We start from the raw sequence: 12,264 nt of genomic DNA, 5'->3' as shown, positions 1-12,264 counted from the left end.
TTACTATTCACACGGCGGCGGTGCGGCCTCCAGTCACGATGTCATTAATATGTTTTGTGTATTATCGACTCGTTGACGCCTCGCGCATGTCCTCGTACATTTTGTCACTTTCAAATATTCGACACACCCTTTCTATGAACCAACGTTTCACCTCCACACCAATTATTTATTCGCAAAACAAGCGGCCTTTAAACTACCACTGCGTTAAATAAATCAATTGAAACGTGAATTTATCACAAATTGAGGTTTACACCATAATACGAGTTGGAAAACAATTCAGCAATACGCTCACCGCAAATTGAATGAGGTTCGAAATAAATCCGCCGATCGTTATGTGATTCCCCAATATCATCTCCCTTTTCATATTCCGCCCCTGTTTGCTGTCGGTCACAATTTATACAAGTGCCTCTGTGTATTCATAACTTTATTTTAACTCGACTTTTGCATTTATGCCGTGTTATTAATTGAATTCATTTCTTTTTATTATTAAACGTTGATTGTTTTTCTGTTAAACTGAAATGAAAAATGAATGAATACATTTTGTCGACTAGGTATCCTTTTCATTGTAAGAGATTTCAATACACAATTATTAAAATTTTATTAAGAAGGTTAAAAAAATTTACAAAACGTTTTGCGTGTTCTTCGTTTCGCCTTGCGTTGCTGATTGACGACCGTTTCGGTGCGTTGTTGTTGTTTTAATGTAATTTATATTTTGTGTACCAAATAAACTTTTTTATTAAAGTGACAAGTAATAGAATTAAATCTATCGCATTAAAATAAATTTGTCAAAAACGAACGAAAATTCAATGACCAGTAAAATCGCGTTGAATTTTGACGAGATTTCCCTCCGTCATTAGGATCTGGCGGCCCCGAGGGTCGGCCGCCGTAAACCAACACTCGAGTGTATCGTAAGTGTTAATTACTTTTGTCACTCCACAAGCCGGCGGTTAACAAATCATGCCGGCACGATAACATCGGCCGGGGGACAGCCGATGCTAAATCGACAATGTTCCGACACTAATTTGAAAGCAGTAAACACTAAACAATTTATTTGGAAAACAATGTAGTTTAGGTATTTATTCATTTTCTATACGCTATACCGACTTCGGGACTTTAACTACTGTTGTGTTATTGATTATGTTTACTATTTTTACTTTTAGACATATTACTAATTTAATATACAGAAACAATAATAACTCTTTCCATTCTTGCAAATTTTCATTCCTATTCATTCGTCTTTTCTCCATTACTATATTCGTAAATATCAATGCATTTTTTAGGAAATACGATTAAAATAACGTAATCGTCGGAGTCAAATCATGAACATAAAGGTTGACGCTTGCTTGAAAGCTAATCGACACGCATAACATAAATAGTAATTATAATTACGCTACTATCTACACTGAGCCGATAAAATGCACGAGGGACATTTATTTTTGTTGGCGCAATCAACAATGTTTTAATAATAAATTGTTGTGCCTCGGAACGTTCTTAACTGTCGGCTAAATCGATAAGCGACGTTTTATTGCATCATTAACGCGCCGGCGAGGGAAGCGAGGCGTTTTCAATCTGCGTAATCAATGCCGGAAGTAATCCCGCGCCAAGCCGCCTCTGAACACACCATCGCGACGATGTGCAACTACGACTAGACATCGTTTATGGATTTATGTTTACAACTTCTTACATCGACTAAATAAAACACTTACAATTCTGAACCACGGAAAGATTTTGGTAATACTGATAGGATCATCAGGGAATGTCAGAGTAATTTTATGTGTCCTGAATATTCCAAATAACAAAAATATTTGGCACATTTGCTAACTTTTAATTCTTTTCATTGTGTTTTGACATTATCTCGACATTTGGGTTCAGTTAGCATGAAATAGAAAACATGATACATATCAATGTTTTCCTCACCTGATAGATGCTTCAATTGTTGGTATTTTTTTTAATCTGCATCAATTGTATTTAAATTATACCAGTTCTGCTGATTCGTACATTTGCATTTTATCTTCGTATCTAAAAAAATACAAATATACGAAAATAGAATAGGTATCTACTTCAAAAATAGACACAACTGAAAATGAAATCAATGCTTATTATCTAGAGAGTAACTATGAGATTTGAACTACAATTGATAAACCGTTAATTACCAAAGTTTCTTACGAAAAATATACGTATGTATGTGACTTTAGTTACTGTTGTATAACTTGAACGATTATTTATAATAACATAAAGACAATTATTATCCTATCATTTATTCAGTAGTACATGCTATATTATTAAATAACTAAGTAATAAATAGTATAATCATGTTTTTACTGTGATTTTTAATCGACTATAATAGACAGGAAAATAGTCTTTACATTGTATTAAATTGCTTTTGCCTTACAATGTTAATCCACACCTTGCAGATGTTTAAAATTACCTCATCTTTTTAATTTCCCATAATTTTAGTTGAATGTCATATTTAATTGTTCCATTGTTATTTTAATTATATCTTATTATGTGCATTAAAATTATTTGTCGTGATCATTTGGAACTGCATTCTCACGTTCCTGTTAACGTTGTATAATTTCATTATCATTGTCTAGAATGATTTTGACGCAAACCAAATAAATAACTAAGTAAGGAAGACAAGACGGTTTAACCCCTTGTAAATATCAAATAGAAATATCTATAAGTTCTATAGCTTGTTAACCTAAAAAAGCTGACGTTTATTTTAAATGAATGAAATATCGCTCCCTTGCTGTTTCAGCTTCCCCATGAAATTAGGGACTGCGATCTACGTTTTTTAATACCAAATACATCATTCCGGATTATTTTTTCAACATAGTAGCCTTGAAATCAGCTAAAAAAAAAGCTCCCTTCAAAACGAGATATAGAAAGAAAATATTGACCTTCCAGATACAGAAATCAAAATAAACAGTATATGATATTAATAGGTCAAAGTAAAAGTTTGAGCAATATTTTTCGCTCTACCTATTTGGAAATACTTTCAAAGTAATCCCAATAATAGTACTCGTGTTTTAAAGTACGAGTATTGCTTCGAGTTGTCCTAATACTTACCGTTGTTGGAAACAATTTGCTTGGCTTCCCAGTCTTGCTCAACATGCGAGAACTTCACTACGAAACTTGAAGTAATTGACTAACAGGAGACGACGAAATAACTTTTACAAATACAAGTTAAGTTAATTTCGTTATCGACGTTAAACCATCTTAGATTATATTTTCTGAAAGAAAGCATAATTTGGCAATCTGTTTATTTTAACTAGCTGTTGCAAGCGACTTCGCCCGCGTGAAATGAAAGAAATATAGCACACGAGCTTCCGACCGCAACTACGTCTGCGTGGAATTAAAAAAAAAACAAAACTGATGAGCCTTTGTATTATATTAGACTAAGCCAAATTTCATCGAGATCCGTTTAGCAGTTTAGGCTACAAACTCTAACAAACATCCATCCAACAAAACTTTCGCATTTATAATGTAAGTAAGATGTTACAAATAAATTGCTATCGGTAAAAGAATTTTTAAAATCGGCTTAGTAGTTTTTGAGTTATTTCAATACATACAAAAAAAATACATCGTCATAATAGTATAGGTAAATCTTTGTGTTTAAAGAAATTAAGATAGTGTTCTATAAATGTAAATAATCAAATACGATTAACTCCTTTCCTAAAAGAAAATTGCGCGCGAGCGACGTAAATCCTTTAAGTGTAATTTGCTACATATCACATCAATAAACGAGCAATACTGAATGCTGTCGATACTAAGTTGCTCTCAATAATGTCATGAAAGCTTTTCAATGCGTATTCGCGTATCGGCTCCCGAAATCCGTTTACATGTGTCGCGCGTATCACGGCCGGTATTCACCGAGCCGTAGGGCGGGCGGCGGCGGGGCGCGTGCGCGGCGAGGGGGAGGGGCACACGGCAGGGCGACGACCGCCGCACTCCCGCCCCGGTCGCCGCCGCGACATCACGCTTCGCTGTGTCACAACAACTCTCCTTTGTCTCCGCTCGTCACTCGATCTATTCGTTATTTTTAATTTCTCCATCGGCGCGCGGCGTCCCGGGTGCAATTCTCTGGATTACAGTGCCTCAAGGATTGCAGTGACCTTCTATTCGGATTTTTGTGTTTGTTTACAGTGAATTTGTAATTGTGTTACTATTGTTTCTGAAGAATGTCAAAGTGAATCTGTCATAAGGATGTACCGAGCCTGCAATCGCATGTTGTGACAGTGTTTGAGTCTATGCTTAGTGCCTAGTGTTTCCGAGTTTGTTAATTAGTCCTAAAAGTTACCATAGTGAGGATCAAAGATCACCCTAAAAGCAATGCTGAAAGTAGCAAGAAAGAAAGCAAGAAAAAAACTGGCAAGCACAAGACTGAAAGCATCGGAGCGGTGACAAACAATAAGACCGAAAAAACTGTATCTGCCGTTTCCAAAACGGAAAAAGAAAAGTCTCAACCTTCACCGCCGAAAAATGAAACGACAAACGAGGTATAATACTCATTTGCCGCCTAACGTCAAGTGTGACACTATTTACTAAGTGAAAATTTTACACTTTCATTTAAGAAAACAAAAACACTATACATATAAAAACAATATACATATTATAATATTAATTGGTATCTTAAATCAAGATAGCGTAGGTATAATGCCGTTTTAATGTTATTACTTGTTGACCCATTAAACAGGTAGCCAGACACTACTGAGTATGTTTTACTAAATCGACAAGCAATTAAGTTATTATACGATTAAAACTTTGTTCTGCTTTCTGGTACTAAATAAAATACACATCTTAATAAAAGCATTCTACAAACTCTAGCAATTGGAAACATGAAAAAATAAATGAAGTGTAATAACACAGGCGACATTCCGATTTAATAGTTCAAAGTAACATTGAAAAATGAATGGGAGTGTTATTGGTCGGTGTCACGGAACGGCAGGAACAATGCGCGCTATGCACCTCGCCTAAGCCGCTATTGCGGTCAAATGTTCATGTGCATGTGCTCATTTATGTATACTTATTTACGTCATTACACTTAATGCCTCACAATTTTAATTATAAATTGTCATAGCATTTTGCGTTGCCAAGGCTTCCTGATAATTATGTTTACAATATATTAATATATTTGCATATAATTTTTACCTACGTCAATTCTCGCGAAAAATATTATTGACTTGTATGTATAATGGAAAGTTTAAATTTATCCCTTTATATAAAATAACGACAAAAATTATATTTGCGACTGTGTTTATGTCGGCACGGTTGAATAATTCTGTAATGATAACGGTAATAACGTTGTTGTTCTTTTCGCGCAATATGCAAGGTAATTACAATAGTATCACCATTGGTAACGTTCAGAATATTGTTCTGGTAGCTTGTACGCGGATAAATCTGATCATAGTCAGCCCCATAGGTATTGCATAAATGTCATAAATATTAATACAACTTCGCCATAAAAAGATATCAAGCGATTCGAAATGCTCAATAAACAAGGTTGTAAAGTTTGTTAATCTAAATATAACGCAAAATTAATTACGATAATGCAATCTTTATGATCTAAAACATTAGCATTATTATCCAATATTTTATTGATATTATTTCTTGTTTCTAATAAATATATTTAAATTTAAAGGTCAGCAGTAAACTAATGCATCGAGCTTCGTATGTGACAGATAAATCCATTCATTTTTATATAAAAAAATGTCCATATATATTTAATTTATAAAATTAATTTGCATATTATTCATTTAATAAAATGCTAATATATTGTATTCTCTCACGCCATATTCCATCACAAAAAAATTAAAGATAACTTCCTTCAATTTAATTATGTTAAAATATTATGTTTATTAATTTTATATTCGCGGTAAATGGATACAAAAAAGGTAAAAAAAAGATAGAGATTCTAGGTAAGCTTTATAAATACGAAGTTTTATTGTTCCCGGAATTCACCATAACATATTCAAAGTACTACGTTACAACTTACAAGTCACGTGCAAACTACCCTAGTTAGATTTGCAATGCAGTGAGGTCAACACAAGGATGTGACCGGAAAAGCGTCAATTTATTTGTAGCAACTGGACATTCGGTTCAGAAATTCTCAAACACTTAGAAAACTACTTAGTTTGAACTGTGCAAAGTGGCACAAATAGATTTCCCCATGGGAAACAAAGGCCAGCAATTTACGTGTTTATTGTTTCTAAATGCATAAACTTAAATGTCTTAAAAACCGAAGTCGATTTAAGTAGATGACTTGAAGCATCCTTGTGTGCCAAACATTTTATGCACGGATGCTCGTAGCAACGTATGCGAATAGATAAAACCTTCATTAACTCCTTTAAACGCAGCAAAATGTAAATTTATCTAACAAAATGTTGTAGCATCGCTATTTCGTTTTTTGATTATTTGACCAAAATAAATTGCAAAGCCACACACCACTGCTAACAATAATTTATTCCGTTTTATGAATATTTATTAAGGCTATATATAGATTATCATAAGATGTTTCTTTTTATGACTTTTGTTAATTGGATACATAAAACATCGCTATTAAGTTTTTGCAGTTTTTTTTTTTAAATAAATGGTTATAGATAATTAATTCTTGTTGATTTTTTAAACGCCGAATTTATGGGCAGAATATGTCGGAGGTAATTAAGTTATTAACTTAAAAGTTAGATAAGTTAAAATGTTTAATATTTTCATCGTCTGTTTTTACCTTTATTACTAATATGAAAAATCCCGTAATAATTATTAAATAACTTATAAAAATCCCGAATCATTAATAATTAGTTCAGCATTCCTGTTTCTCGTAATGACTTAGTTAGTGCTAAACAAAATTTAATATAAGTTTTGTTTCTTTACATCGCATGTCCTATTATTCTATAATTTGCTGGACACCCTAACCTCTTGACAATGCGCGAACCATCGCAACGTAGAAAATTTTGTATGCGGCACTAAATTCAGGTCACGAACAAACAATTCTCGCGCTAAATATTCATAGTGGACACTTTGTATTTTTTACACACGTCTGTCACAAGCTCACACATATTTGTGTATCCTTGTAAATTATTTATCTGTGTTGCCTGTTTCATAATAGACTGCGAAACAAACGCACAATAAGATAGAATTTCATACCATTTATAAAATTAGATATAATACATTATGAAACAATAAGAATAAATTAAAGTGTTCGATAAGGATTTCAATTAATAAATGAATTAAATAAAAAGGTAATACACTCAGTAATACTGAGGAAAAATAATATTAAATTGTAATACAGTAAACTTCATACGATTTGAATTATTCATAGCCTTCTCTTGAGTGCGCGCTCAAGGGTCGTAGAACGTCTTTACCTTTGCCTTTGTTATTCTTTTGTCGATATCAATATCGTTTTATTAGATGTAAGGGCTTTTGTAAGATTTATGTTATGTTTTATTTTATTTAGAAGAATGTTATTGTACTCATTAAAAACATTTTTATTCACCATGCATTATAAGATTAACCTCAAGTTTCAAATTGATTTCTATTATTTTTAACTTTCCTTGATAACCCTTACAGTCAGCTATTCATTTAGAATAGAAACCTTAGTAATAATAAAAAATACGTTAAACCTTATTCTATCCGTGTCTGTAATTCATTACAGTAACTTGTATTTGCGGCTTATTTCACAAATGTTATAGATTTTTTTTCCAGGAATTAATGTAGACGTCGAAATTAACTCTGCAATCGTTTGATGTCCGAATTGCATAAAAAAGTTATACACTTTTCGTACAGTTACAACAGTTCAAAAGCAAACTGACTTATTCGAAAAAAGCTAATAGAAAAACTCACCGTATCATCCAGTCGGCAGGAGCTATGATCGCTTAACGCTACCTCAACTTTACCCGACTCTGAATTCTCCTTGAATTTTAAGTCCTATCCTATTAAAAGTTTGTGAAAGTATTAGAATTTCGAATGAGGGGCGAAAAGCTATCGTGCCATTTTTTCCGGCTCTCCCCGATTCGCAACAATGGGAACGGAGAAGAGCACGCGAGTGTCGACTTTATTCCAAGATCTGTTCTTCATTTAAATATTCTATTTTGCACTTTAATGTCTGTCATACTATTTTCAACTCTCGAATAAACCGTTCGCATTTTTATTAGCTGACAACGAATCTATATTTATAAAAGTATAGGGATATCAATTAATGGCGATACATATATTAAAATGCAACTTTAATTATGAGACGTATAGTAACAAAATAAATGTTACTCAAAAATATTTACCCAATTAATATTGCACCTGTTAAATACAATTCACAGTTAAAATTCTTGTGTTGAATGCGTATAATCTTTTTTTTTAGTATAAGCAAAAATGTTAACTGGTCTATACTTTATTCCAAATTCAAACAGATAATTATCTACTCTACATCGATGTTTCACCGCGCTATTAGTCACGATTACTGACTGAAAAATAGTGCAGATTTAAAATTGCCTAGAATTTAAATGAAAATATGTTAGTCTAATAAACGCAATCAATTTAATTCACTAGCCATTATATCGTTAGTTCTTCCGACGGCTACCATGCCGCCTTTAATATTAATAAGATATAAATATGTATTCTCAGCAGTTAGACCATTAATCAAAACTTAATTCAATTTTTCGAACATGATATCTTAACACAAAATCTTGATCAATAGTCCAAGCGAGTTAATACGCTGAGTTTTATTTTGACATCGCTGACTAATGGGGTCGTTTATTTTTATTGCCGGTTTATTTAAACTCGCCTCGTGTTTTTGCTCGGAGGTGGGCTCGGACGACGAAACTATTATTGCTCGCCGACACGACATCACTCACCGTGCTAATATCTCACCGATTATCTTTTTCAAATGTAAAAGTCGTTTTGACACGCGGCCAACGTTCTGCGCCGGTTCTTCACGAAGACACCTCGGTTACAAGTAATTATAGCATCGTTTCACGCCGCGCCCACCGGCTCATACATTAGAAAACAAGCCACGGCATTTTCCAACGCATATTTCATCAGACTGCTGTTACAATGTATTGCAAATTCTTTCGCTAATTTTGATGCGTGGGCTTGTGACAATAGCTGAACATTACTTTCCATCTTATACACGTTAAAAAACGATTGGATTAATAGTTTAATCTTTTCTCATCCAGATTACGACAGGTAATTGGGGCACGGTCGTATTAGCGTAAATGTATACAGGCAGCTGAGCTACGAGCGATGTCGAGCGTTAGACGAACGCTTTAATGTTGTTAGCATTAGCTCATTATACGTGATATAACCGCGATTAGGTCGTCGTACGCGCTGCAAGCCGCTTTGCTCACCGGAGCTCGCTGCACGCGACGTAATAGCGTATTGTTTGTTAAACTTAAGCAAACATTGAAACCAGGTTAAAAATACGTGTAAACAGGTGGATTCACGTGTAAAATTCATGATAAAATGCTTCTTTTTTCTATTATTTAAGTACAGAACAATTTGATGTTCTGCCATTCATATCCAGAACAAATCTTAGATATTTTCATATGATAATTAGTTAAGATCAGATAAGCTAAAAATCTTACTGAAATTTATAAATCGCCCATTTATTTATGTCAATGATTAAATATACATATTTTTATGTATTTGTAATTTACATAGCGTATATAAATTTCGGATGAATACAGTAGCGCGGTGCCGGAGCGCGATGAACGTGCCGCCGACACTGAATAAACAGCTGGCGGCGGCGCTATTGTGTTTCACATCTCATGAAAACAAATCATTTTTTTTTCTGAATAAACTGCCTCGTTGTCTATAAAATTGCAAATTGAAAACATTTATTCCGAATTTAACATACATTAAGATGTATAAAACTGTATTTGCTGGACAGTGTCCCCCTAACAAAACGCATTCATAATACATATGATGCTAATACCAGCTGTTCGTTTTTAATCTTGCTGTCACTGGTTTGCGTTTTTGAATTTAAAAAGTGTAAATGTTCAATAATTCATCGATTCTCGTATTTGTAAGCTGTTTACTACTCTTAGTTTTTTACCATTGTAGTACTGAAATTGCTTGTATACATTAAGGACTAAGAACTTGGTGACAAAACACTTTTTCATTGAAATATTCAATATAGAAGCGCTGATGACGGTATGTTTGATAGATCTGCCTTACCGGATGACACGTACGGCAAACATGACGGGAATAAAAGTTTTTCAACGCAAAGTCGGCACGACAAAAGCGCATGTCTAAACGCGAATTAAAACACCAAAAGTGCACTAGGAATGGTGACAGCGGCTAGTCGGCGTCCTTTGTGCACGCGTCTGGGCGGAGGCGAGGCGCGGCGCTCGGCCGCACGCGCGCTACATACTTGATTTATCAGTCCATTGTTGCGACGCTGCCGGAGCCACGACCCACCCTCGCCGGATAACACTAAACATTCAATTGCCGGAACGCTCCCGAAACGATTTGCCCCCTTACGGCCGATCGACTCACTGCCTCTTCTTGCCACTTGCCTTTGAGCGTGTTCCTTAGTGCTTCAATTGCTACTCACTCGGGTGTTTTCGATGATCGTCGGCTGGATTGCTTTGTAATACCGCATCTTTATTGCCCTTGATAGCATTATTTGAGTCTAGTGTCTGCTATAAAATAATCGCAGTGTTGAAATATTATAAGAGTCCAAAATAACTTAGCTTAGTTTTCAAAGGTTCTAATTCAAGATACTAATTCAAATATGGAATCTCTTATTAGTGTTAATTATAAAGTTCTCTAGCAATAATTAAAAGAACTTTAAACGCCAATAGCTAGACAGTAATAGCAGATTGTTAACATTACTCAACAATTATCAAGGTGCATATACGTGTTATAATTAAATCGAAGGAAGTAAATAATTATTGTTCGACAAGCAGTAGTAATGTTGATAAACGTAAACGTTCTTGTTTACTTCATTTTAATTATAGACTAGATGAAATATTGTTAGTCCTATATGACTACGTACGTACATTTAACAAAAATTCCGCTTCCATTTATCAATTTCTTTTAGATTGAGTTTGTAGATTCGAAGACTAAATTGCTACAACCGTAAACGAGTCGGTTATTCAACTAGTTTTATTGAGCTATTTGTAGTCATAAATATAGCTCAATTACTTTCGTTTACGTCTTAAATACGAATTGGTTGTAATAAATATAATAAATCCTCCCTACTCGACAGATTTATTTCATGTTTTTTTTTTCATGCAATTTTCTAAAGCGTAACTCGAACATACACGCTAGCTATTTATTGCGGCTCAGTTTGTTTCTAAGTGGTATAATATTTTGCACTGCAAAAACTTTATCAACGATATCTAAGGAGTTTTTATAAATTAAAATCGTTGTTTGTATTGAATTTTAAAATATTATCGTTTATTGGTGTTTCAAACTTTGTACTTTTTTTTACAACTTTATTAACGTTAAAGCTAACGAAGTTTGAAAGTATTTTGAATTATAAAGATATTCCTATGAGACACCGGAATAAAAAACAGTTCATTTTGTAAATAAAAGACCTATTAATAACTACTGATAATATTATTTTGAATAGTTTGAATCTCAATAAATTGCTTATTTGCCTTATAATAAATAAACTAATAGACTCTTACGCTTCTAATGAATTGACATTCAGCTAATAATAGGAGCCGTAATAATGGTTGCGGCATGTGGGCGCGCAGCTGCCGGCCGGCGCGAGTGCACCAGTTATCTGATCAAAGGCGCGCTCGTGCCGCAATATTGCATTTATGCAACCCGCCGCCGTATATTAATCAGCCCGCTCTATGCGCCCATATTATTCAAGACATATGCTTACGTTTTCTTTCATGCATATTAAATCCACATTGAAAATAAATAGCCCCTGTATTTGTTACCTCGATATTTATTTCTTTTTTTTCTTCGTTGCAGGCGAGTCCAGAAAACAGTAGAAATGCTTCACCAAGATATCACGATGTATCAATGGATGATGTAAGTATTGTTTTACATGTAATACTTAAATTGTAATAAAGAAAACAAACAACTGACCTAACTTTACCAAACCATAAAATATTTATCATTTGATTGATGATTTACAATTTTGATTTGACTTATTTAGTACTATTGTCAAAGTTCAAGGTGAATAATAGTAGTAGACATAGTATACACTAGTCTTAAAGTGTAAAACAAATTTTCAGGCATCGGACGCCGGCTCTCTGTTCCGGATGACGGGCGCGGGCGCGGGTGCGGGAGGGAAGAATGAACTGGTGGCGCGTG

The 12,264-nt window shown here is 34.1% G+C and overlaps 1 protein-coding gene across 1 annotated transcript in view; it reads left to right on the top strand.

The window, feature by feature from the left end:
- The window catches only part of LOC106108450 (fibrosin-1-like protein), a 57,195-nt gene that overhangs the window by 41,242 nt on the left and 3,689 nt on the right, over positions 1-12,264 (top strand). Inside the window, exons 6-7 of the mRNA XM_013289615.1 lie at positions 11,920-11,979; positions 12,186-12,261. Coding sequence (XP_013145069.1) covers positions 11,920-11,979; positions 12,186-12,261 — 136 coding nt within the window. The remainder of the gene's footprint in view (positions 1-11,919; positions 11,980-12,185; positions 12,262-12,264) is intronic.

This window comes from Papilio polytes, unplaced genomic scaffold (assembly GCF_000836215.1).
Source record: "Papilio polytes unplaced genomic scaffold, Ppol_1.0 DF821511.1, whole genome shotgun sequence".
Taxonomy (NCBI): Eukaryota; Metazoa; Arthropoda; class Insecta; order Lepidoptera; family Papilionidae; genus Papilio; species Papilio polytes.
The sequence above is the reverse complement of the archived record's forward strand: the minus strand, read 5'-3'. Positions and strand labels throughout refer to the sequence as shown.